A 27,155-nucleotide genomic window follows, 5' to 3' on the forward strand; every position below is an offset into this window, starting at 1 on the left:
AAATGTACTTTGCACATAGTAAGAGTACAATAGACAAAAGGAAATTAAGCTTATTCCTAGAATGTTAGGAGGTTAAATTAATATTCTAAATCCTTCTATAATTTTCTCATGGCACTGGCTACAAGCCAGTTCTCAGTTCTTGCCATCAGTTTTTTCAACTGTGCATGTTCTCTGCATCTTAAAAGTCACCAGAATTCCCAGAGTACATCAGTAAATGTGATGATTTATAAACCTCTGAGATTTCAGAAATAAGCTCTTACATGGTCTGAATAATGTGTGAGCATGCACTGCTGCCCCTTGATGCAAAGAGCATTAAATATGTTCACGAGGAACCAGACAATGGCATGCAGCCCACCTTCTTTCTTTTATTAATGTATAGCTGTGGATGCATTTGTCACTGTTTGGACAGATAAGAAGATAATGTGCCTCTATTGAGTAACTCAATATTTAAATTATTAGCTGAGAGGAGCGTGAGGAGAAGGAATAAGAATGAAGTGAGATGTAAAAGTGAAAAATCAACTCCTCACATGCATTATGAGAATGTTTAAAAATTGTTAAGGAGTATCAGCTGCTAACCAGAACTCAATTTTAATGCATAGTTTTGTTGTAAATTAGTCCCATTGCCAATGCCGACACGTATGGCCATCTCCAGCTAGTACTTCAGGCAATTATAACTCTGTCTTTCCCTCTCCTGTCTGTTTATTCACCTCCAGTGCATGGTGTACATTCAGGAGCATAAACTGTGGGAAGCAGAGATAAGGGTGATGAGGTATGTAAACAGGTTGCCCAGAGAGGAGATGATGTCCCATTCTTGGAGACACTCAAGGACTCTGGGCAACCTTGATTTGCTGTAGGTGCCCCTGTTCATTGCAGGGGAGTTGGACTGGATGACCTTTCAATGTCCCATCCAACTCCAATGATTCTATTTGTTGGTGTACGTTCCTGTACAGCAGGGCCTCTCTCTGCCTAGGTTTATGGCAAATGTTGGATGGAAGTAATGCCTAGCTTGCAAACGACGCTAAGATCCACGCAGAAATTTGTGGCGTGCAAACAGAAGCTTTGCTCCTGCATTTTGTGCTCAGTGTCAGGCATGTCTGCGGGCTGTGGTGGTCCGGCTGTAGTTACAGCCAGCACACAGACAGGCCTGTGGGTACAAGAGTGGTACAACAGGTTTGTAAGAAGCAGGGAGACTGATGAACTAAAATGAAATAGTCTTGTGCAGGATGTTTGTTGTTTTTGTGACTTTCTGCTAAGATGCAAATGAGAAGCTCTAATGTGAAGCTTCCAAATGTGAAACAGCACTGCTGCTTGGGTGGTGTGCTACGGCCTCAGAGATGGCCCGGAGTGTGGGCTGCAGCCTCAGAGATGGCCCGGAGTGTGGGCTGAAGAACAGGACGTATGGCTTTTGCGGGTTTGAACCCAGTCACATCGCCCTTAAGGCCGTAGCCATCACGTTCACGGCACTTAAGAGACTGGTATTTATTTTCTTGGACAGCTCCGCCCCCCCCCGCCCAACAGAGCCCGGGCCTTGAGCGCCGTCTCCTAGGAGACGAGCAGGCAGGCAGCACGCGGCGGGAAAAGACTACAGCTCCCAGAAGTCCCCGCGGCGCGGCGTGGCGGCGCACGGCGCTGTGACGCTCGGGGCGGAAGCGGGTTCCCTGGCGGAGCGGCCGCCGGGTCCGGTTCCGGGCGTCGCTTCCGTGGCGGCGGCGCGGGGCGGGGCGGGGCGGGGAGAAGATGGCGACGGAGCTCGAGACGGAGGTGCAGGCTATTGACAAGAGCTTGTTGGAGTGCTCGGCCGAAGAGATCGCCGCGGTGAGAAGGGCGAGAAGCGCTCGGGGCGGGGAGGCGGCGCGGCTCTCGGGGTCACGGAGGGGCCGTGCGGGCCGTGCGTGCTCCGGGCGGGGGGCAGCGGGGAAGAGCGGGGCCTTGGCGAGGCGGCGGCGCTCTTGCCCGGCCGCGGCGCGCTGCCGGAGCGCACTACGGGGAGCGGCCGGCTCCGCCCGTTGTCGCGTTTGTTTGGGTGGTCCCCAGCGCCCCGCACCCACCGGGACCGGCGGAAGGAGGCCGGGCTACCTTACCGCGCTGCTCCCGGCCTTCCGAGCGGCCGACGGGCGTTCCGCTGCCTGGCGGCTCCCTGCCGCGTCCCCGGCAGCCGCGTTTACCCGGAGAGCTGCGGTAGGGGGCGGGGGGCCGCTTGGAGCGGGTGCGTTGTGGTACTGAAGCTCTGTCACGGTGTTCTACCCCTGCCCTCCCCGTGACTAAGAGGTAATTGGGGTGAGAGCTTGTGCCAGCCTTCAGGTTCGTAGGATGAGAACCTTGTGGAGCAAATATTAGTAAAATGCAGGCGCTAGATTTTAGGTGCTTGTGTGTTTGAGGAGTTGGATGTATGTGTCAAACGCGTGTCCGTAGGATAAGTCTTGAAAGACCTGAGTTACTTCAGCTGTCGTCCAAAAGGCAAGGTTATAATTCAGATTATTATCGTGGTGAAATTACTTCGCAGGCAAAAGCTATGATTAAGGGGGCGAATGTGCATAGTTAGCTATATTCTAGCCGGTTTAGGTCGAGGGCGAGCCTTTCTTCCCCTCAGTCCCAGAAATACCATCAAACGCTTCATAAAATAGCACAAATCAAGTCCTTGCTGCCTTGCCTGTGTGATCAGCAACTGCTTTTCTGGGTCACATGGGATAAACCCGAGACAAAGGTTCACTAAGTGGATCATTTTTACAAATTCACTGTGAGAACAAGTGCCATCTTAACCGTAGTCAACTCTTTCTCGTTTCTATTCTCCATTACAATCTACAATTCAGAGTTCTAGCAGTGTCAGATTTACTATGTGCTAGCAATTAAATGCTTCTGGTGCTAATTGTGTAAATAAACACTGCGCTTGATTTTTTTAGCTCTGTTTTTCTCCCACCTTTCTTAATGGTGTTACTTTGCTGATAGCGCAATTGTAACAAAAGGAAGACCTTTCCGAAGTAACAGTTATTACACTTTGCAATTCAAACTCTTGTTGAAACATCATGACTATAAACTTTGGAAGAACAACGATCAAAAAAAAATACTGTTATCTGCAGCATTACATTAATCTAAAACACAGGTATTTGTTTAGATATTATTTAGCTATTATACAACTAACGAAATGAAAATAATGAAATCATCCTTTCAAAAGCTAAAAGGTATAAATTGTTTCACAACTTGTATTACAAGTTTTCTTCTCCAGTATCTCTTGCTTAACTATGGACTTAAGAGGAATTCTGGGTGGACCACTAGATATTTGTTTACGTGGTTAGTGCTTCTTGGGTTAGTTGTTAGGACTGTCAAAAGTTGCTGTCCCTCTCTGAGGGGAGAGGAAGTGAGAAATACGCATCACTTCTTAATAACAACTTCTCTTGGAAGAATAGACCGTTCTCTTTACTTATGTGCAACTTCAGGATAGAAGATTGGCAAAGAAAACTTTGATAAATATGAATTGTATTTAATAAAGAATGCTTTCCAAAGTTTTGAGTAATTTTACAGCACTTCAGTGCAGGTAGTGATTTAGAATAGTAGCATAACCTAGATATGCATACGTGTATATTGCATAATAGCATTTTGCATTGCCTTCCTGGAGCTCTTGGAGTGGCACTTGTCTCCATGTGCTAGTAGTCCATACCATCTTCCTTCTGCTACTCTTTTGGCTGGGATCTGATATTCAAAAATGTCCGTGCAGTTATGTCTATAGATCTGGATCCACAGAGTGGAAAATGTGTGATGATATTTAGAATTGCCACACCTAACTTGCAGGCAACTACTCTCAGAATTTTGGGGATGGGAAAGCCGTTTACTCAGGGAACAAGATATTTTTCTGGGCAGGTATTTGTCTGAGCTTGCTTGTGTGTAACTAACTTGCATCATATAGTTTTCTAGTACTACTAAAAGGCGGTAATTAAGCATACTGTGCTGAGAAAAACGCAAGTGTAATTACTAATATATGCTATGGAAAATCATCAAAAATGATCTTGTTGAATAGGAGTCATGGAAGAGGCTAAGTCAGTTGCAGCATGATTGTGTCATTTCCTAACAGTAGTAGATATTTGGCACAAATGATGAAAGAAGAGGATAATAGTCACGAAGGAGGGAAAAAAATCAAATCCTTGGCAATTAAACCTTTTTCTTTTCTCTTTTCTTTTTTTTTTTTCAGTATTGTCTGTACCTTTGTGGTAATGCTGAATCATAGAATCGCTCAGGTTGGAAAAGATCTTAAAGATCATCAAGTCCAACCGCAACCTAGCCATACCTAACTAACAACCCTCCACTAAATCATTGACATTACATGTAAAAAGATGGCTAGAGCTTGTTAGCAATCTTTTCCCATGGACTGGCTTGGAAAAAATCCTGGAAAAAAAATCCTGGCTTTGACCATTAAAGCAAGATCAATACAGACAGATTTAATAGATTGGTTGTGATTTTAAGGACTCAAATTGAAGAAAAGGGAACTGAGAAAAGTATACTAAGAGCTGTATTGACATATGAGTTATTTATTTGAAGTTCTGCATCAGAAAAAAAAGCAGTTTAGTAAATGAAAACATTGCGATATGTTAAAACCAAGGAAGGACATGCAAAACCAGAAAAGAACAACACAACCACCTTAAATGGCCCAGATGCTCTGCTGACTCTTCATATTGTGAACTTTCCACTGTGTTGTCTCAAACGTAACTTCTTAAGAGTGCATCTAAGTAATTCAGAGTTAATCAAGCTATAGCATTTGATTGAGCAAACCATTTATTTTGATATAATTAATTCTTGCTTTTCATGTGCTGTTTCAGGTTGATTCTGAATTCTTTATCTGAAATCGCCTAGGGATATCTGATTGTCGTATTTACAATGAGAAATGGCATGCTAAGGCTGTTTAGATCATGCAAGATTTAATAAGAGCACACTTGCAGGATATATTCTTCCCATTTATTTATTTCAAAAGTCGTGCAGCCTTCATTTCCAATTTAGACCTTCATAAAAATATAATCCACAAGGAGTAATACAAATGATGTCTTTGAGGAATATTTTTTTATTCTTTGTGCATGTGTATGTTCAGGGGGAGAAAAAAGCCAAGAAAGAGCTGTGATGCATAGAGGGACAAAACTAGAGAAAATCATGAATTTCTCAGTGGGTTACAGCACATACAGCAGTGTGGCTTTTAAAATCTGTCAGCACAGATTATTTTTTTTAACTGATTGACTACGAAGAGTCATAGATCATTATGCTAGAAATAGTAATTCACGTGAGTTATTTTGGTCATGGGAGAAACCCAAACTCCTTTATTTTCTTAGTTGCTCTGTTGTTATTAAATGAGAGCTGGACAGTTACCCAGTGCTGCGCTTGCCAGTCTCTTTGGGCTTTTTGTCTCTGCCTGCCTCTTTCCATCTCCAGGCTTCTGCTGTGCCTCTGTGTCCCCAGCTGGCAGCGTCCATCTCAACTCCATGTAAATACAGCCAGCGTGCTCTAAAAGTCACTGCTAACGTGGGATCTTTTCATCGATCATGAAAACGATTAAAAATTTGGTCTCTTAAATCTTATGCTTTTGAAAAGAACACAATATGTCAAAAGGATAAAATATGTGAACTAGTAAACAGATGATGCCTTTCATAATGTCTTTCTCGTGTAATCTTCTAGATTTAACACTTGGGGTTTTGTAATGCCACTTTAGTTTTATAAGTTAGAAATAGAAAAAAGCTTTCTGATGGGTAGAACTGTGGTTTGTATTTTTACTAATGTGTGTATTGTTTACTGTTTCTTTTTATTTTAAAAGAAATGGCTGCAAGCAAATGAGCTTCAGAAGGAAGTATACCAGCATCTGGCCTACTATGTACCAAAAATTTACTGCAGGGGTCCTAACCCTGCCCCACAGAGAGAAGACATGCTGGCACAACACGTGTTGCTGGGACCAATGGAATGGTATCTTTGTGGCGAAGATCCTGCATTTGGTTTTCCAAAGCTGGAGCAAGCAAACAAACCTTCCCATCTCTGTGGTCGCGTTTTTAAAGTGGGAGAACCTACGTATTCTTGCAGGTAGTTCAAATTAGCATTTGGAGCATTTCTGATCTATGAAGAACAGAACAAGGTGATAGAAATTTATTGTCCTAGTGAAAACTTACTACCTTCAGTGTATTTTTAAAGTAAACTTGCAGTTGTTTCTCATGAGAGGTGGGACCAGGCAAAAATAACATACTACAGGTTTGTAAATGGAAAAATAGTATATGTTGTAGACTGTTTTATATACAAAAGAAATGCAAGAATAAAAAAGTAGTTCAGGTGAACTGTCAGTGTGACTTCAGAGCATTAATCAGAAATAAGTGGGCAGGTGCACGTCATGTAATTCAAGAGTATGATGTCAGAAGCGTTTTAAGACCTCTCAACATGAGGTAGATGAGATTTAACGGGGGGTATGTTAGATCTCTTCGATCACAGGGAAAACTCCTTTTTTCTTAGATGTTCTTAGGTGCTTTCTTCACATCCTCAAAAAAGAGTGAAGAAATCTAAGTGGTGAAGTAGAGAGGGGGACTAATATCTATTAGTACTTCTAAAGGAATTTCTATGGTTTCTTTAGAACTTTTTTGTGAAGTGTAATCCCAAAGAATTTAAAAAACAAACAAAAAGACCTCTTAGGTAGCCTTTTAATTCAAGTTAAATTGCACTGAAGTCTAGGAAGTTAGATGTTAATGATTAAATGCTCTTATGGGCTGATGAAAACTACGGGAGTTCTGTTAAGTTGGGGTCAGGAGTAAATACAGAATATTTTTATGTTGCTGCTGTCAAGATGGAGCCTCATCTTTCAATCAAGTACTGGACAAATGTGTAAAACTGGTACTGTTTTCTGTTGTATTTTAGCAATTTTCTTTGATTTACAGCTGATAATGAGCAATAATGAGAATTATACTTTTCTGAGTTTGTGAACATAAGTTATTTCGTGGAATTCTTGTTTTTAAAGTAACTGTCATAATATTCATTCTCTTGGTGGTTGTTTTTACACTGCAAAATCTGAGTCCCTTAATGTTGAGGTGCCTTGAAATCAATTACCTTACATAAATTCATGTATTTTCAGTGCTTCTTAGGGGGAGACTTAAATGTAATGCGTAATTGTATCCTTCATTGTTTTAGCCCCTTGCTTCTATCTAATACAACAGTGCTTGTAGACAGGACTTTATTATGCTCTTCAATTCTCTGATTAAGGAAATTGCATTTTTGGACCTTCTTAGTAAGCTTGTAGGACTAAGCTTAGAAGCAGATCTAGTCTGTTGAGTGCTATCTTTCTTTCCAGCGTTCAGAAAAATAGTGTCTTCTCTGATAGCTGAAGATTCTTAGTGCTCGCGCTCTGTACTTGAGAAAATTTGTTTGGGTTTGAGTTGTGTACCTGTCTGTACTGCATTTGGTAATTCATCTTTTCCCTTGCTTATATACTTGTCTCATTTCTTGAAAAAACAGTGGCTATGTTACTCAAACAACATTTTTGTAACCTCTCCTTTTTGAGAACAGGCACTTTCACTTAGTTTCTTCCCCCACCCTGGAACCTATCCCTTTTGTCTTTGAGTAACATAGATGTAGTCAAAAGGCTCATACTGGTGATACTTAAAAATTACTTGTTGTACAAAATTAAAGGCTAAAAATTTAATGCTGTTTTTTTTTTTCTCCTGCTGTTTTCAGAGACTGTGCAGTTGACCCAACTTGTGTGTTGTGCATGGAGTGCTTTCTTGGAAGTATTCATAGAGAGCACCGATACAGGGTAAGTAATACTGGTGGGATATGTGATATAGTCATTAGTATTTCTGTATGTGTGAGAAACTCTTTATTTATTGCTTAAGAATGTGTGTGTAATTTCAAAAAGTTGGATACACAGAAGTTTTGAATTAAGTCTGTGCAATAATCTTAAAGGAACTTGAGTGTTTTTGTTTGAGTGTAAATTCTGAAGTTATCATTCTAAAATGTTGAGCGATTAAATTTTATGCGTAACAGTTAACTTTACAAATAGGAGTGTGTTATTTTTAATGTGTGCTCTTCAGAGAGTTCTACAGCATTAGTCTTCATTTTCACTTGCTTTGAACTTGATGTTTGACTATTTTTATTTTTAGAAATATTGAAAAACCTCTATATCCAAAGTGTAAGCACATGCTATTTCAGATATGTCTAATTTAGTTGAGACTGTAGGATGTGCCTGTATGTGTAGAATATACTTTTTTGATACACGTAGGTGAATGAAGGATTCTTGCATGGATCATTTATTTGTTGTTATTTAGAGAGCATTAAATTTATTTATTTGAGCTGATACCTGCTTTAAAATCAAACCTTATTAAAACTATGTATGTATAACCATTGCAGTATTCATGTACTGTTTACTATACTCATGAAGGTTTACAACATGAACAACTTAAGAGGTTTTTCTGAGAACTCCTGTTATTATAACTAGCACATCTGCACCTTGCTCTGTAATTGTGCTGTTTGGAACAATAAAGCTTCACTCAGATTAAAAACATGAGAATCCAAAATAGGAAAGGTAGCATTACAGCTAATGAATTCAGAAAAACTACAGGTTGCAACTGTGTTGTCATAAACTGCACATTAATTCTGCACAGCCTTAGAGAATAGAGATCTTTGAACTTTTCAGCGTAGGCAAGTTGATGAAGTTTTCAGTCATCATAGAAACGAGCTTGATTTCAGTGCTTTTTAATGAGGTACTGGAAAAAGCTATCGGATATTGTGATCTTGATTTTGTAGTTTAGCTGTGATCACTTGTGTTAATGCTCCTGTATGTTTATATGCATATTCACATAAACTGTGTTGTTTTTGAATAATTATAGATGACAACATCAGGTGGAGGAGGTTTCTGTGACTGTGGTGATACTGAAGCTTGGAAAGAAGGTCCTTATTGTCAAAAGCATGAACTTAACACTTCAGAGACTGCAGAAGAAGAGGTTGAGATTCTGTGTTTTGAAATACTGTTAACTGTGTGTGTGTGTGTGTGTGTGTGTGTGTGTATGCATGTAGATATAGGAAATCATTCAAATGAGCAGCATGAACTTAGAGATGCTTAGAGTGACATTTTCTACTTGAGGACTTTATTTGTTATATTTTTAGGCTCCTGTGCAGCTTAGGTTCTGTCTTCTTTGTTTTTCTGTCTTATTCTGAAAGGTGAAGGAAATCTTCAATGTGAAAAAATCTGTATGCAATCACATGCTTGAATAAGCCAAATTAAGCTATCTGTGCAACATATGTTCTGATTCTTACGAAGTAAAGTAGAGAGATTTAGTTTTTTTTTTAATCAAAATAACTGACCATTGTGGAAATGCCATAATTGGAACAATAAAGCTTTGCTCAGATTAAAAACGTGAGAATCCAAAATGCCATAAAGGAGTTATTTGATAGAATCTCTAAAAGCTAAAAGTTTAGTATAGAGAAGGTAAATAGGAAGATTGCTATTTCTTATAGCTTAACAAGTTGAACATATTAAATAAAGCTAGCAAAAATAATGTGATATGAATTCCAGTTGTTGAACTTAATGCTTCAAAACACTGGTCTTGCTAAAAATTTGGATTTGTTCAGAAGGCTATTTAGCGTGTTTGAGGAGGAGGAAACGATTGGTAGCTATGTAGAATTACAGACACCATCTTTAGCTTGAGAAATCTTCGTGTCTTAAGTTACTGAAGACCAAAGGAGTATTCTGCCCTTATACTCTTTCCTACCTATCTCTTATTACATCTCAGGAATGATGGCAGCTAGTTGGACTTCTCTTCTGGCCACTTAGAGCTGTTTTTATGTAATATAATTTGTGAAATCTCTTTTGAAGAGTATATAGAAGAGGACTTTCTGTACTAATTTTGCTGATCTCTTGGTTTAAGTGAAACAACTCTAACTGTATTGCAGTGACAACAGCTGTAAAATCTGTACTCACTGTCTCAGTGCTTAGAAATTGCCCTATGGCCTTGCTGCTTGGTCTACACGCAGCTTACATTACAGGATAGCATTAGAAGACTGATGTTCTGAAATCTTGGGTGAACTGCTAGTGCTATGTTTAAAGATACTTACGGTAGTTAAAGAAAGGTGGCAGTATTGTGAATGGTGGAAGAGCTAAGGTACTGAGCAGATTGTGTGTTTCTTCTTGGTAAATAATGGGGTTGAGGTTGCTTATTTAACATCATATGTAGGGGGACAACATTTGTGAGCAGTGTTGTAGCCTGTTTTCTTTTTGCTGGGATATGTGTCTTTTTGAAAGTGCTGGGAATGGAGGCAGTGCAACTGTATAAGGTTTGCCTTTGCTTTTGGTGATTGATTACTCTGCATGCCCTAATAAATTTTAAATGAATCAAAACCCAGAAATGGTAGATATTAACATTTCTGCAAAACTTCCAGCAGTGGAACAGTTTGTCCAGAGAGGAGGTGGATGACCTGTCCCTGGAGACATTCAAGATTAGGTTGGACCAGGCTCTGAGAAACCTGATCTAGCCGTAGGTGTCCCTGTTCATTGCAGGGGAGTTGGACTGGATGACCTTTAAAGGTCTCTTCCAATTCAAATGATGATATGATTTTGTGGTTGCAAGTATTCAAAAAGAATGTTGGATTGTGTGGATGGCTGAAAAAAAACTTTAAAGGTTTGCAGTATAAATACTTTTTTTTTTTTTTTTACAGTATGAATACAATTCACAGTATAGGTAGAATATACAATTCACAGTGCAGGTGAATTCCTGACTATCAAGATAAGTAAGTAATGCAGACTTGTTCAGAAAAGATTATTGTGTATAGTTTGATAAACTTTATGAAGCACAGAATTTGCTTTTATGTATTCCTAGAATGCAAGTTGTGCTACTCTCATAGTGTTAGCAGAATAGAATATTTTAGTGTTCCTTTTCCACATCTGTAAAGAAACAATAGCTGTTTATAGAATCTGAACTTTGAGAGCTGATGGTTGTGTCTTGGTCTGCTTTTATTTATCAGAGAAGAGGTTGTTAATGTCTGTTTATAAGCAAATCCCCTGAAATGGTTTAGAAGGGAATGGTGGTGTTGCTTGTACTAGTTGACTGAGGATTGAAGTTACTACAGCTGTCACGGGGCAGGAAACTATGAGTGACTTCATAGTTCTTCTCTTTTTCTGCTCCAGAAAGAAGTTACTTGGCATTTGTCAGCTGAGGTGGCACTCCCTCCTCTTCATTTCAGTTTCCTTAGCATGTATCTCTCAGTATGCATACAGATTTTGGGATGAGCAGCCCTGCTGGAAGGGATTTGGGGGTTCTGGTTAACAGCAAGTTGAATTGTGAATCAGCAGTGTGTGTGCCCTGGTAGCAAGAGAAGGGCACCCTTGAGAGTGCAGAATGGACACAAATGGATGTGTGTTTTCCATGCAAAAGATGAATAGATGTCTGTGAATAAGACTGACATGTGAGCAGATCCTACTGTAGCTTGTAAGAGACTCATCATAACTCATGATCCTTGCACGTGCTGTTTGTAGAATCTTGGTACGTAGGACTTCTGCCTCTAAAGGCATACTGCATATGAAAGAAAGCAATAAATGCATATTTATTTGTATTTTGCATTTAATTAAGTGGAACAAAGCAGTTATTTCAAATTATGGTTTTTGAATACACTGTGGAAAAAGCAGATTCTAATTCAACTGGTGTTGAAAGAGGGAACGATTAAAGTGAAAATATAGAAGTGTGAAAATTTAATTGAGTGAGCAGAGGCAAGTTAATGTTTGGGCATTGAATATTAGATTATCACTTTGCTGATTTTTCTGTGAAGAGCAGGGAAAAGAAAACAAGCTGACTATTAACTGTTCCTTTCAAGCGGGAAGTTATTTTAGGGAAGACACCATTAAGGATGCTTGCATCATCTTTGGTGCAAAGGCATGCAGATTTTTTAAAATACCTGTTCTGAATACCACTCAATTTCTCAATTCCTGTTTATTTTTTCAGGATCCTCTTGTGCACTTACCAGAAGATATGGTAGCAAGAGCTTATAATATTTTTGCTATCACCTTTAAATATGCGGTAGACATATTAACATGGGAAAAAGAAAATGAATTACCTGGCCTAGAAATGACGTAAGTATAGTGTTTGTCCTTTTCCTTCTAAAGACATGCACATATTTACAATAGAAATATAGATTATTACTTTAATCCTGTTATCTCTTTTCTAAAATTATGTCAGGGATATTTTGTAGACAGTAGACTAAAATAATTGCCTGTGTCTTTAATTAGTGTGATTATACATCCCATTTCTTTCTGTAAAGATGGTGAAATAATTTTTGTGATACGTTTGTTTTCCTCACATTGAAAATAAATATTACTACAGTGAAATTCCTTAGAACAAATGGTAAAATAATTCCAAGCCATTGAAACTTCTAAGATACTATGTGAGAATGTATTGAGCAGGGCTGTACTCTAAGGAAATGTGTTCTCCTTGTAGGAAACTATCAATTCAGAATCAATGAATGTTCAAAAGTGATACTCAGACCTAAGTTTTGTCTTATGATTTTGCTCCTTTTGGACTTAACTTCCACAGGAACATGAAACTTTCCAGCAGAATTGAGATGTTCGGTCCTTGTTAAGTAAAACTGTGTAACAAAGGAAGCCCAGGTTTGAATTGTCAGCTTGGTGAAAAACTTAATTGTTAAACCGGGAGTTGATCTTTTAAATTTGAATTATATAACTTTTATAGTTTTTAACTTTGAGTTATATATATTCACTGCTTGCTTTGAAGTGAGAAGAGTGACACTTACTACTGCATGCTCTTTAATGATGAAGTCCACACCTATGAACAAGTCATTTATACTCTTCAGAAAGCTGTCAACTGCACGCAGAAGGAAGCTATTGGTTTTGCAACAACAGTAGATAGAGATGTAAGTAAATTCCTTTCTAGAACTTATACTTACATTAACATTTATTTTATGACTACACATACTTTGGTTTGTTTCCTCAACGTGTATAGTTAATGTGATTAACATCTGTCAGGCCCTAACTAACTGACCAAGCCAAATTACGTTTGAAATTGAATATATTTTTCAGCATAATTCTAGTAAGTCTCATGAGCATAGATATCAGGGTGTTTGTTAGCCCTTTCTGTCTAGGGCAGGCAGCAGCTTTAACTCATTGCTTACTATACACCAGGGAGTTTACACTGGAAGATCCCCTGTGCTTGCTTCAAACAAGGGAAGGAAGTAACAGCTGTCAACTGAGAGAAAAAAAATCTTTAATTGGTTGCTTTTGTTCCTGTGCTCATGGAACTGTTTGTGGTTTTTAAATTTAATTTTCTTTTTTCATAATTGTTAGATGATAATGGCAGGAAGAAGTAAAGCATTTTATGCAGCACTTAAAAAGAACAATGAGTTCAGAGAAATTACGTGCTGAGTATAATTTTAACTAGTATGTTGATCTCAAGAACACTCTCCCAGCTGCATTTGTCTTCTGGCTCATATGATTATAATTTTTTTTTTTTTTTTAAGAAAGAGCATCTTTTCTTCTGGGTAACTTTCTAGGGACAGCTGCATCTTGTTACTTGTGACATAAGTCTGTTGCTGTGAAAATGTGTCCTTTTATATTGTTTTGATTCCTTATGCCTCTTTTTTGGAGGGAGTGTAACAAGGAGCATCTCTTCCAAAATGGCAGTGGGAGCACTGCTTTTTAAAAAGCATTGGAATATCTAAAATATTTAAACTTTAAGAAAAATACTATGATTGAGTATTTGATATTTCAAGTAAAAAATAATAGCTGTGCCTTAAAATTGCTAATTAATATACACAGAAAATTTTGTTTACATGTAATTGCATATATGGCATAGCTTAATTTTTTTAAAGTACAGTGTGCATTTTGGAAACTCAAATATCTAACTTTATGTAGTACTTTCAGAAAATGAAAATGAGGTGAAAACGAGAGTGGTTATCTTGCACCTGAAACTTTTCCTATGTCTTTTATACTAATGTAAAGCACTGCATTTGAACTTCTTGCTTAGAAACTGGTGGTAATGTTACTTTCTCACAAATTTAAAGGGCCGTAGGTCTGTCCGATATGGAGACTTTCAGTACTGTGATCAGGCAAAATCAGTAATTGTGGTAAGTAGTATCTGCCTATTTTCCTCATCTAGCTGAAAGATGGGTTTTGTACAGAGTTCTGTGGTATTGTTACTATCATGACTCTTTATATAATACAAAATACTGGAAACACTACAATACACATGGGATAGGTTACAAAATGTAGTTTTATGCTATGTTCTTGCTTTTCTGCTGTAGTCTAGCTTGCACCTAAAATCATTTCCCAGTAAGTTACTAGGCAACTTTTGCCTCAGAAAACAATAAGGAACTTAAAATGTAGTTTTGTAGGGTAATATATTAGTTCAGACCAGTGAAGTTAAACTACTTCTCTCCTATAATATCAAATTGTTTGTCTTTTTATGATAGCCCCAACCACTGAAATTGTAACCAAGGGATTGAGTCCAAGTGCAAAACTGCATTTACATTTTTGCATGTATTGGGGAATGTGTGTATATTCATAATACGTATCATAAGATCCTTCCACGTAAGAACAAGGGTTTAAGCAGTGGGGTTCTTCATTATGTGCAACAACTTGCATATAATGCTCCTATTGCTGACAAAGTAATACTGCAACTAGAGTTACTAGACTTAAACTATTTTGAAGATATTTTGGAAACATTAATGTCTCTTTAAAGATTGTTAAGCAATTTATTTAACTTGCCACCTGTGCAGTTAAAGAAAAAATGACTTCTGTGTGTAATGTCTAACTTAAGGTTACTACCACAGATGAGGAGATATTCTTTCTTGTTTCTAATTCTACTTGTTTTTCGTTTTTGAAAACGGTCTGTGGATGATAAGTTTCTTTTTTGGTGGGCTGCTGTGTGAGTTGCGTGTCATGTTGTGAGGAATGAATGTGTGCAGTTGTTCTAGACTGAGACTGTTTATCAGTAAAATGCAGTAGGTCCGTGTGCGTATTGATAAGAGGAAGAAAGTGGAAAATGAACTGGCCTAAATATGTTGCTATTGCATAATATTGTCATTCAAATACTAATAGGATAAACAAAGTTGAGATTTTTTACTTCTTCATTTAGTTGTTAGTCATTGCAATGTGTATTAATATTATAAGTTATTGAAATTAATCATGGGAATGCTGTGTTTCTGTACAATAATGTGTGCTAGCCCTCATTAAAAAAATCTTTTTTTTTTTTTTCTTTTTTTAAGAGAAATACCAGTCGTCAGACAAAGCCATTGAAAGTACAGGTTATGCATTCATCCATTGTTGCCCATCAGAGCTTTGGTCTGAAGCTCCTAACCTGGCTTGGCAGCGTTATTGGATATTCAGGTGGGCAAACTTGAACTTTTTTGAAAAGCTAGAGAATATTTGCTTCAGGAATTCAGCTTTCTTCATAATGTCGCCTTCTTATTTAGATATGCAGTGTGTAAGATAAAGCAATTAATATCTTGTCAGGCTCTATCCACGTACTGTTTTCTGTTTAGTTGTTGTTGAACAGAAGCTGGGAATCATTGTCAAATGCTGCAAGCCGACTAGCTATTTTTCAGTCCCTGGTTCTTTTCAAATGAATGCAGTAAGCTGAAAATAACCCCTCTACTTAGACAGTACAAAATTAATCAGAAATCATTTGATGGTGATGAAAGTGGTTGCCTCAGGTTTGTTGCTGTGTAAGTAGAACAACAGAGAAAGTGTGGGGGACTGCTTTAGGATAAGTATAGAAACCAATGAAGTATTAATCAGCTATTTAGGAAGAGGTTTCTTCAAAGAAACAGTATGCACAGTAAAAAAAGATGCACTTCAGCACTTTTTTGGGGGGACTGTGTTTTTTTTCTGGTGTGTTTCTTCTGTTGTCTTGACGAATTAAAGTTGTGAGGATGCAGAGCATGAGAGGAAATAAATGGAAAATGCATCAAACTACCACAAACTCCCAATGGATATAAATGTAGGCATAGTCCCCAGCCCACCATGTTTTATGAATCTGTGAATGTTAACAAGAACTAACAGCAGAGCACTGTCAACTGTAATGTGATGTGTAAATTCTTCTGTGTAGGTTCACAGATTATGTATTAAACTGATACTTGGAAAACAAAAGGTGAAATTCAAGCATGGGATCTCTCTATCATGCTATTTTTGATAGATAAGTAGTTTGTTTGTATAAGCTTATTTTTAAGATACATAAATCAAACTTCTGAAAAATTATTGTAGAAGTTTGTTCGAGTACTTGGTAGTGTTGATGGCAAATAATATATTTACTGGTGAATAATTCATATAAATAGAGAGACTAAGAGGTATTTAACTTGACAATATTTTTTTCCTTCTGATTTAACCTGTTGACTAGCATTGTATTTCTCATTTTCATTGAGCCCAGTTCTGTGCCATATTTTTTGTGCCAAGTACCAAGGTCACTAATTTTAGTACCGAGTTGCAACAGCAAAAAAGTGACATGATTGCATTAATGAAAGTAAGATACCAAACTGCACATAAAAGCATAGAATTTTTAGTTTGAGTGTGTATGAAGGGAACTCTGCAGAATTTCAGAGTCATTGAATCCACTGTATTTTATTTTTGCCCTTCTGAAACATAATGTTATTCAGTGTATATATTTTGTCTGTGATCTCTGTGTTCACAGCTGCTCAAATTGCCTTTGGATCTTGGCATGCAGTCATAATATAGGTCAAACAGAACTATATTGTGCACGGAGACACAACCTTGCTATAGGGCTTCACAAACTGTATGGAATGTACTATGTAGTGCTTGGTATGGTATGCATGGCACCGAGCCATTGCCAGCTCTACCTGAGAAGCTGAGGTGTCTCAGCAGGGTGCAGAGATGGTGGCTTAATACTTAGAAGCCATACTCTTTTGTTAGTGAGTAAGATTCTTGCAGTCAGCAGCTGGGTTGAGCATATGAGGGTCTGTGTTAAGTTTTGTTGAAGATTCAGTATATGTTGTTTGTTCATATGACAGCAATTATTATTACTTTCCATTTGAAAAAAAAAAAAGCAAACAAAACAATAGAGAAGCTTTACTATAATAGCGGGTAGTAAGTATACAGAAAAAACTGTCATGTCATATATGAACTTTTATTTTTGCTAAGACTCTAAATGAGAAAAATGTGACCCTAAAATTAGCCTGATGTATGAGTATTTATATTCGTAAGCTAGAAGCATTTTTAAGGAGTACACTTTTATTTGATAACTTTGAAACAAATCACTCTGTTTGGTAGCTTTCATAAAGTTCATTTATGTTCCATAAGGCTGGTACTAGACGTGCAAGGTATCAAATATTTGTGTTTCTATCAGCAAAATAGGAACCGTTATCTGGTTGTTGAGGAAATAGGGCCAGGTGTCTTCTGCTGTGTCTTACGAAAACTCTGGTGTATCAAAATAACGACAAGTTTTGTGTTGAAGCTATTACTAACTTCCATCATTTCTCTTCATTAAGATGGCCTTCGTCGAGTACTGTGTCAGGTTGGTTTACAGGAGGGACCGGATGGGGAAAATTCTTCTCTTGTGGATAAGCTGATGTTGTATGATTCTAAACTGTGGAAGGGTGAGATTTATTTTTCAAGTTTTTGGAGAATGCTGAGGAATGTTATGCATGATGTTTTTCCCTTAGCGCATGTGTGATCGTTTTTACTGTAATATGTTAGTGATGTGATTTCCTAGTTTGTTAGGATAACTTCTTTCATGTAAAGAAGATGTAATTTTCACCTTTTACATTTTTACTTCAAGATTAATATTTCTCTACTTCTTGTTTTTCGTAGTTACTCTGTATTGAGAAAATAATTGAATGACTTTTGACTTAAATGACCTAAAGAAAGAAATATAAACATGCTTATGTGTTTCTAAGCTACATGCTGTTAATTCTTAGTGGTATTGATAGTACTTTCTTGAGTGCTGCTCAGACACACATTGAAATTCAGAGCTAGATAAGTTGATTGATTTTTATTTTTATTTTTTTTATTTTTATTTTTTAGTGGAGCTGTTTCAGCTGACAAAATTTATTGTGTTTCCCAGGACTTTACATGTAACTGCTTCCCCTTTGCTCCCCTCAGGCCATCCAAATCCTATTTGTTCTGAAGAGTATTTTCATTCTTGTTTGCCTGACTTGAAGGTTTATGTTCTCATTTAGCAGCTGAGTATTATTTGATAGTATTATTTGAGGCGTAATAAATAATGCCACTTGAAGCATTTCATTTTCTGTGTTCTTCATTTTTTTGCTACCATCTGAGAGACTTGGTCAAAGCAGCTTTTGCTCTGAACTGCAGATATGCTTCATTTTGTAAAAGTTTATATTTCTAATGATTCTGTAGTATGTTGTTAGAAAATAGTGACATATATCATTCGTTTGTTCTTGACAGGAGCTAGAAATGTATATCACCAATTATTCATGAGCAGTCTACTTATGGACTTGAAATACAAGAAGCTTTTCGCTATCCGTTTTGCAAGAGTAAGTATCTTTATTAAGAGTTATTAAATGCCTAAATATTTCAGTGAAGAGTTTAGTTAGCATGTAGAACTTCAAATGAACTGTTGCAAGAATTATTTTTTTGAATGTGGAAAATTGAAATGAAGTGCCAACGTTGTATTTCTGTCTTCAAAATATTAGTTGAAATGGCATCTCATCTGGTGAGAAGATAAACTTTCCAAGTTCCCCAGATCTAAAGTAGTTCACGTGTTCTGTCTTTACCATCAGCTATGCAGGCTCTTCTTGAGAGCTAATTGCATCTCATTGCTGAGGCATAAGCTCTTACAGCACTCCAAAAAAAAATTGTGCTGGAATTCAGTTATGCTGATTGGTATTTCTGCAGTAAGTAGTACTTGAAATGCTTTTAAATCACCAATGCAAAATTCAGCTCACTCTGCTGAAGACAAGTGTGTGTGTGTGTGTGTGTGTGTGTGTGTGTGTGTGTGTGTGTAAGAAATAAAATATTAGCCTTTATTGTGAAAACGAGTGAGTAGTTCTCACTTGTGAGCTGATAAATTATGTTTTTTGTACGAGGTATTAATATAACAATCTGTAAGAGCTACTCTTCCCTTTATCGTGGAATTAAAATTTCCCAGAGCAGACATTTAAATTAAAAAATCAGGTCAGTGTGGATTAGAGGTGAATTTCCCCTTGTTGTTTAGAATTACCGGCAGTTGCAGAGAGATTATATGGAGGATGATCACGAACGAGCAGTGTCGGTGGCTGCTCTGTCTGTCCAACTCTTCACTGTACCTACTCTGGTGAGTAGTGCCTGTCTTTCTTTTAAAAACTGATAGTTGGCACTCCTTGCCTCTTTTTGCCTCCTTCTTAATAGAACTATGAGCGATTGCAGAGTGATTTTATGAAAGATGACCACGACAGAGAGTTCTCAATTGCTGACCTCTCGATACAGATATTCACAGTGCCTTCTCTTGTAAGTACTAAAAGACCAAAAAAGGAAATCTTTGTTTGTTGAAAACCACTTGAGGTTCTTGAATCCAGACCACAGATTTCTGTCGAAATGTGGGGCACTGCTACTGCACGTGAGTCAGTCTGTTTACATACATTACTTTGGGTTTAGAAGTTAAAGAAGTTTAGCGCTGCAGAGATTGAATCTGACTTCCCAGAGTGGGCTGGGTATTTTTTTATTTTATTTTACCTTTTTATTTTAGGATTGTGTTTTGTGTATTCAGTGCTTATTCAGAGACGCACAACATTTGCATTTCTCTTCATAACAATTAGTGGTTTCTGTTTGTAGAAATCTACGTTGTGATTTGCTTATTGCAGTTTCAGAGCGTACCTTTTGGGCACAGTTTTCTAAGTGATCCACTGTGTTTATCTTAATTTTCTAGTCAATCTAACTGCAGGCAATAATTGTCTCATGACATTCTGCACTTCCTTTGATGCTTTTTTCTCAGTCTGTGTCTTCTTTCAGGTTTCCAGTTAATTTTTATTACAGCGCTTCAAGTTATGTTTCACTCTGTTCACTAATACCGCCCATCATTCTTGAGCTGATGCTTCTTTTTTTGGTCCTTTGCTCCAGTCACCAAAAATGTCTTTATTTGCTTGCAGTACACACTAATGTTTGGAGCTGTACTGAAAATAAAAGTTTGATTTTCATAGCCACTTTTTTTAATGTTTCAAAAGTGAATGCTTCTCAATCCTCCCAAATTTTATTGAGCTCCAAAATTCAATATTACAATAGCATTTTATGATACTGTGTGAAGTTGGTTTTTAATCTCATAGAGATGGATGTTATTAATGGGAATCTGAAACCTCAGGATTTTGTTTCCATGGGTCAGGGCAACATTGTGTAACTCTTTTAATTTTGATGCTGGCAGTAAGAATATTGCCACTATTCAGTCTTGCATTTATCCAACTAATTTTATTCAATTTTTTTTTTCATTTGACGGGTGAGGTGATAGAATATGCTTGTGTAAATATTTTATAGGAATTTCAAATGCTTCCTTAGAGGAAGAGAATTGTTGTTTCACTTCTACGTGTTTTTTTTATTTCTAAAGCATGCAAAACAAGGGTAAAGCAAATTGTTATTGACTAATTTTATAGAAAATAGAATAGAGCGATGACCTGAAAGTAAAATAAGAGGGAAGAATTCTTTTTTTCTAGGTTTTGACCCATTTTGCATTCATTCTTAGTTGAATAAATAAGTTGAGGAATGTTAAAACCACCCCCAGTAACATTTTCAAACTTATGTTAAGAATTGGATTTTGAGCTCTCGAGTCACTGAGGTTGCTGGGTTTGAAGGATGATTAGTTGTGTGGACAGTAATTTATTTTTAACGTTAACCACTAGATTTTTCCCTCACAATAGCATTTTAAAATCTATTTGGAGTATCATTAGCAACCATAGAACATGGAAGCTCTAGTCAACAACTGCAGTGTCACTGTGGTAGATCAGAGGAGCCAATCTTCTTGAATATGTAAGGCACCCAGATAACATCGTCATGGGTCCTGAAAACTGCAAGGCTGGTACAATCTACCTTGGAGAGCCAGCAGGATGAGGGAGTTCTGGAAGAGTTTGCAAGTAGGAGGTGGCAGTCACTTCTTAGCACCCCCTACGCTGTTGTTGGGTTGGGTTAAGTTAGGCTGGGTGTGGCAGATTGTCATCTGGCAATGCTGGACTTTGTGATGGGTTTTGATTTGTTTCCTGCAACGCATGGAAATACACAGAGGCCACTGATGGGAATTAAAGGTCATCTCACATAATTTCTATGTGGAAATTGCTCTTTATAGCTCCTTAGAAGTTCAGAAAACTCACTATGTGCCATAGTGCTTGGCCTTTTGTAAACAGAAAAACAAAACAACTGTCACTACCCCAAAGGGCTCATACTTAAATTACATAAGAGACAACAGCTAATTAAAGGGAGGCACAAGTTAATTAAGTTAATTGTAAGAAAGATAATAATATGTTTTTTCATAATTATATGCGTAAGTTAACAGGAGCCTAGTCATAGTCAAATTTCTGTACAGAAGGGGACTGAAGAGAGATCTGAGTTATGATAATTTCTGATTAGGATACATTTTTCTTTTGTGAATATTTGGAAGATTGACTTTTAGTATATTCTTCTGTTTTAATTATCAATGTAACTATTTTGAATAAAATGTCATGGTTTTTTTTTTTTTAAACTTGATGGTGCAATGTGAATTTCTTGTTTAGTTGCCTGTTAATCACAGCAAATTTCTATGTACTTTTGGTATAGGCTCGAATGCTAATAACAGAGGAAAACCTCATGACCACTATCATCAAAACTTTTATGGACCATTTAAGACACCGTGACATCCAAGGCAGGTTTCAGTTTGAACGTTACACTGCTCTGCAGGCTTTCAAATTCAGGCGTGTTCAAAGTCTTATTCTGGATCTCAAGTAAGTACATTAGCTACGTGCTGATTTGATCAATTGAAAGAGAATACAGGATTAAAAGTAACACTTGTATCTGTTTCTAATGTACTCAGGTATGTGTTGATAAGTAAGCCAACTGAGTGGTCAGAAGACTTGAGACACAAGTTTCTAGAGGGTTTTGATGCCTTCTTAGAGTTACTCAAATGTATGCAGGTATGTAAATCTGTGAGTTACAAAACGTGCTATAATCTTAACACAGTGCAAAAAGTTAGCTATCATAATATAGAAACTGAGGGGATTCATTGTACCCTCTGTTTTATAATTTTAGAACAATATAGCTTCTGGAATTGTTTTTTTCCTGAAACGTGTCTGACCCATCTTTTATTTTTTTTTGATTGTTGTTTAGGAGGCAGTAAAAAAAGACGAGTGATTCAAAAGGAAAAATGTAGTTTGGGGCTTATTTTGCAGCTTTATGGGCAAACAAGACATATTCAATTGTATGAGCAAAATCTGCCCCATTTTAACTAATTTTCCATCTTTTTGAAAGATGCAGATACTACTTCAGTGTTAGCAGAGTTGATCCTTGTATTAAAGCATATATCTTCTGAGCCATAGCAGTAGGTGTCTTTGCTGAGATTTTTTTTTAGTCTTTTCACGTACTGTGTTGTCTTAAGAGGAGTATTTTAAAAGCAGCACAGCTTTTGCAAAAGCAGATTTACAGTATGATCAGTAAGGCGTGAATCAGAATTACTCACATTTTTTTCAATACTTCACTAGTACACCCATCTCAGTGTTTTAACTTTGTTAGCCCGTTGACGACAGTCTCTTGAATATACTTTCTCCTATATCATGCTGTTGATTTTCTTATTTCTTATACCAAGATCTGATTAGGTGTGGTGGGTACTCAGTCTTTACTTAGCATTCACCTGCATTTCTCAGTATGTCCTTAAAAAATGCATTTAAAAAGCAAAATAAGTGTTGTAATTAAGATGATTAATGTATGTATGTAAACATCCTTTGAAAAGAAACTTTAAGGTGTTAATAACAGAGCTAATACCTGAAAAATGCCCTGACCCATGTTCTTATTTCCTGCGCTTCCTGTTTCTTTTTCTTGTTGTTTTGATATGTGTAATTCATTTCCAGATGGCCCCAAGTATTTCTTGTTATAGCAGCAATATGTTTGTAAGAATAGGTAACCACTGTACCACAATTAGGCTAACGTGAAGCTATTTAAGTGATAATGTTGTTGAAATGTGCAATGCTTTTTTTTTTAAGGGTATGGATCCAATAACCCGTCAAGTAGGACAACACATCGAAATGGAACCAGAATGGGAAGCAGCATTTACATTGCAAATGAAATTAACACTTGTTATTTCAATGATGCAGGACTGGTGTGCTTTAGATGTAAGTTCCTTCTGAAGTGTTTTCTCTGTGTGAATGTTTAGTAATGGAGGTGGTGGTCATGAGAAGGTAAAAGAAACATCAATGTGTGTAACAAGTTGAACAAAACACGTAATGGCATCGTAAGTCAAAATCTTCTGTGTGTAAGTATGCCTTCTCTACATCAAAAAATTGTGATCATCACAACACTGTTAGGTTATAATTAACAATTATTGAAGAACAGGATGTAGAGAAACATGCCCTGGATCTACCTAATGCTGCAGGACTGTGAGTCAGGTTTCTACTGCGTGTATGTTTCAAGTTCTAGCATTTCAGAACTTCAGCATGGTGAAATGTTGTTGTGGAACAAGTGATCCTAGAATATCTAAATATTCAATCTGGCCTTAATCTGTCACTGTCAGTTAATGTACAAGTTGACTAAACTAGCACGATCATGAAAACCTTCAGGAAGTTCCCATAGTTACAAGAACAAAAGCCTTGCAACTGTTTTTTGCTTGGTGGTTTTTTTTTTTTCTGGTCAGACATCTAAATGTATTTTGTGGTCTATGTCTGCCTCAGTAATTCAGATTAGTATTGAGTTCCTTACCTTGGTTTTGTAGGACAGTTAATACAGATAAAAACCCAAAAGCCTATTTGCACCTGTCAGATGTCTTGTTGTTTACTGTGCTGTTAGTCAGAGCTCCGCTTTTTTCATAATCTTTGTGAACTGCGCTCTTTCTTTTAGGAAAAAGTGTTAATTGAAGCTTACAAGAAATGCCTGGCTGTGCTGATGCAGTGTCATAGTGGCTTTACTGATGGAGAGCAGCCTATTGTTCTCAGTATGTGTGGACATTCAGTTGAGACCATCAGATACTGCGTTTCCCAGGAAAAAGTCAGCATTCATCTCCCAGTTTCACGTTTACTTGCAGGTATAAACTTGCTTAAAAATATTTCAGGAAATTGAAAATGTTGCATAAATATAATTTGCTTTTGTGTGGATATAATGAACCACACAGCAGCTGTTGAGAGCCTAAGTTTCGGTGTATTTTAGCCACTATTTAGCAGTTTGATGGCCTACAGCAAAATGTTCCCAACCATTTGAGAAGTTAGTCTCAGACCTGGAGGAGGTAGTCTCCTGTCTCTGTGTTTGTCACTGGTGGGTGTAGGAAGTTACAGCTGCTTTTGTAGCTTGCGTGGTGCAAAAGAAATGCAACAAAACATGGGCTGCAGTTGTCTGATTGTTTTCAAGTATGTTTAGCTGTCAGATTGAATAGACAAATCAACGGTCTGTTAGTGAACAGATTTATCAGGGATGTGTCACCAGAAAATTAAGCAGTGTATTTTTTCAACTTGTATTAGGGCTAACTTGCTGAACAGTTGTGTTTTGAGGGGAATATTATTTTAATCTGAACATATAGTCATATGATAATAAAATAAATTTACAGATAATTAAGTGAAAAGGTAGTTCTTAAATGACATTTCTATGTAAAATATTATGCAGACCAGAGTCTAATAACTTTTGATTTTTGAATCTATAAGCAAACTCCTTGTAGTCTTAAAGCAAAGCAAACCAGAAAATCCTTATGTATTTTGTAGGAGCTTCATTGTAGCTTCTGGAGTATTTTATAAACCTCTTATGACAGACAGCAAAGATGATATATCTGTCCCTGATAACTTGCCCTGATCAACCAAGGATACTTGGCTGTCACTGAGAGGATGTGACATGGACAAAAGAAAGGCAAAACTCAGTTGTTTTACAAGTTTTATACAGATACACCTTTCCATAAAGTGTAGGGTTTTTAAAGTATTTTTCTTTAGGAAGAAAAATACTTTAGCTCCAGAATAATGATTTTACAGATCTGTAATTATTTCCAGAAAATGGTCTGACAGTATATTAGGTGATCCTTTCTGGCCTTTTGGAATTGCGTTAGATGCTGTATGTGATATGTATGTTTTTGTTTCATTTATTCATGTAGGCTTGCATGTTTTGCTGAGTAAAACTGAAGTGGCATATAAGTTTCCAGAGCTGCTACCCCTGGTATGTAATTAAACATAGCATACTCATTAAATGTAATTAGTGCTGAAGATGAAATTGCTTAAATAAGTGTAGGATATTATTAAATAAAAGAAAGGGCTGTTTGGCCATGCATACTGTTCTCAAAGACTATCCTTGATAGATAAAATTACCTCTTAAGAGATTAATATTTGGATGGAGCATGAGCAATCAGCATTGCTCTCTTAAATAATTCAAGACCCCAATGGAAAGTTTGTATTTTGTTCTTCATTCACTACTTTCTTTTTGTGGTAGAAATTATTTATAGAAACCACTGGCAGGACCTGATTTCCTTCTCCTTGGTGTGGATTCTAATTTTGTTCCTCATTTGTTTTCCTTCCTGCATGTTCTCACTGATCCCTTTCTTTAAATGGAAGGTTAAAAAGAACAAAATAAATTTAAAAAGGAGAAATTGTAACTAGCAAAGGAAGGCTCTTGTCTTTAAGCAGAGGATACAGTTAGTGTTATTGAATTGACCAACTGATGTTTTAAAATACAAAACTTACTGTTTTGAAGGATAAATCTTGTGGGGTACTTCTGTGGGGCAAAGTCTGTGTGAGGCTGGTTAATGTTGATGAGATAGATTGTAAAAAGGCTCATCAAGCCTTTGTAATATGTACTTTGGATTTACTTCTCTTTTGTATTCTCCAAATGTTTAATTATTACAAATATCCTTCTTCCTTCTTTCAGTTCCATTTCCTCTTATATTCTCTTAATATACCAAAATACTGTGTTTTATTTTAACTCAGAGTGAACTTAGCCCACCTATGTTAATAGAACATCCTCTACGATGCTTAGTTCTATGTGCTCAAGTGCATGCAGGGATGTGGAGAAGAAATGGCTTCTCTCTTGTTAATCAGGTAAGTACATAGCAGCTGTGTAATCACTGTTTTCTGATTACTCCCCCAAGATTGATTTCCAAGATTGATTTCAGACCCCCAAATCTCTCATTTGTGTCCATTTTAAATTTCACTTGCATTAGCTTCCATAAGGTTTGTGTGAGGTAGGCACTTAAATCAGTACTTGTATTATTTTAAAAATTGTTTTTAAGCCAATCTTTGATATCTTAGTCAGAAATTGCTTTTTTTTGTTGTTGTTTTAAGTCTGCTATGGTGCTCAGTGAACTTAGTGCTTTGTGTGTAAAGAAGCTACGAAGTATAATGCAGCTAATGCCCCTTTTCCTTTTTCCTGTATGCTGCCCAATGATAGCAACAATTAGACCCATGATCTTTGATAATGCATTCATTACTTTTATATAAAAGTGCCTTGAATATTAAAATATACCCCATTCAGATTATTACCCTTTCTAAGGCAACTAAAATCCTAAGGGCACGTAGAAGCATTAGAACCAACTCTGTGTGTCTTGTGTGTCTTTTGGCCCATAAACCCCCCATCTTCAATAGATAACTGCAGCGTATGCATACTGGGAGATTGAAATTAAGCTGCTCTTTTTGCTGATGCTTCTTGCCTCTTAGTCTTAAAAAAAAAAAAAAGTCTATTATTGTAAGGCGACGTCTTTGTCATTATCTAAAGTAAAGGCAACTCTAGTTGCATACAATTATAACATCTCTCAAGTGTCCGTAGTAACTTACCAGATCTGAAATGTCAGTTTTTGATAGAGGAACGAATCTGTGTTAAATTGCACTGGCTGCCAACATCATGAGGTAAGATGAGTTTAGTTTAGGTACTGAGGCTCCCACGGTCTGGAATTTCATTCTTTTCTGACTATGGCTCACGTTCGGCCGACTGCTTTTGGGTGTTTTATGATATGAAAGGGCATCTGTGTGTGGGTTAGTAGTTTGAGAAAATAGAAGAAGGCATGCCTAACTAACTACTCCGTGTAATTTTCTAGAATAAAAAAGATGTATATGAAATGTGACGTTTGTTAATT

At 37.1% G+C, this 27,155-nt stretch overlaps 1 protein-coding gene across 3 annotated transcripts in view; it reads left to right on the forward strand.

Annotated features, from left to right (window-relative positions):
• Positions 1 to 1,655: 1,655 nt before the first annotated feature.
• The window catches only part of UBR2 (ubiquitin protein ligase E3 component n-recognin 2), a 52,056-nt gene continuing 26,556 nt past the window's right edge, over positions 1,656 to 27,155 (forward strand). The window contains exons 1-18 of one of the 3 annotated variants that reach the window (XM_085219323.1): positions 1,656 to 1,815; positions 5,789 to 6,048; positions 7,681 to 7,759; positions 8,832 to 8,945; positions 11,937 to 12,064; positions 12,723 to 12,861; positions 14,008 to 14,070; positions 15,211 to 15,331; positions 17,446 to 17,553; positions 18,365 to 18,453; positions 19,134 to 19,232; positions 19,307 to 19,405; positions 21,692 to 21,855; positions 21,945 to 22,044; positions 23,107 to 23,235; positions 23,957 to 24,140; positions 25,188 to 25,249; positions 26,014 to 26,124. In XM_085219323.1, coding sequence (XP_085075449.1) covers positions 1,738 to 1,815; positions 5,789 to 6,048; positions 7,681 to 7,759; positions 8,832 to 8,945; positions 11,937 to 12,064; positions 12,723 to 12,861; positions 14,008 to 14,070; positions 15,211 to 15,331; positions 17,446 to 17,553; positions 18,365 to 18,453; positions 19,134 to 19,232; positions 19,307 to 19,405; positions 21,692 to 21,855; positions 21,945 to 22,044; positions 23,107 to 23,235; positions 23,957 to 24,140; positions 25,188 to 25,249; positions 26,014 to 26,124 — 2,127 coding nt within the window. In that variant the 5' untranslated portion in view covers positions 1,656 to 1,737. The remainder of the gene's footprint in view (positions 1,816 to 5,788; positions 6,049 to 7,680; positions 7,760 to 8,831; positions 8,946 to 11,936; positions 12,065 to 12,722; positions 12,862 to 14,007; positions 14,071 to 15,210; positions 15,332 to 17,445; positions 17,554 to 18,364; positions 18,454 to 19,133; positions 19,233 to 19,306; positions 19,406 to 21,691; positions 21,856 to 21,944; positions 22,045 to 23,106; positions 23,236 to 23,956; positions 24,141 to 25,187; positions 25,250 to 26,013; positions 26,125 to 27,155) is intronic. The other 2 variants (XM_085219325.1, XM_085219324.1) reach the window with 2 other exon arrangements.

This window comes from Meleagris gallopavo, chromosome 2, assembly GCF_905368555.1.
Source record: "Meleagris gallopavo chromosome 2, MGAL_WU_HG_1.1, whole genome shotgun sequence".
NCBI classification, from domain to species: Eukaryota; Metazoa; Chordata; class Aves; order Galliformes; family Phasianidae; genus Meleagris; species Meleagris gallopavo.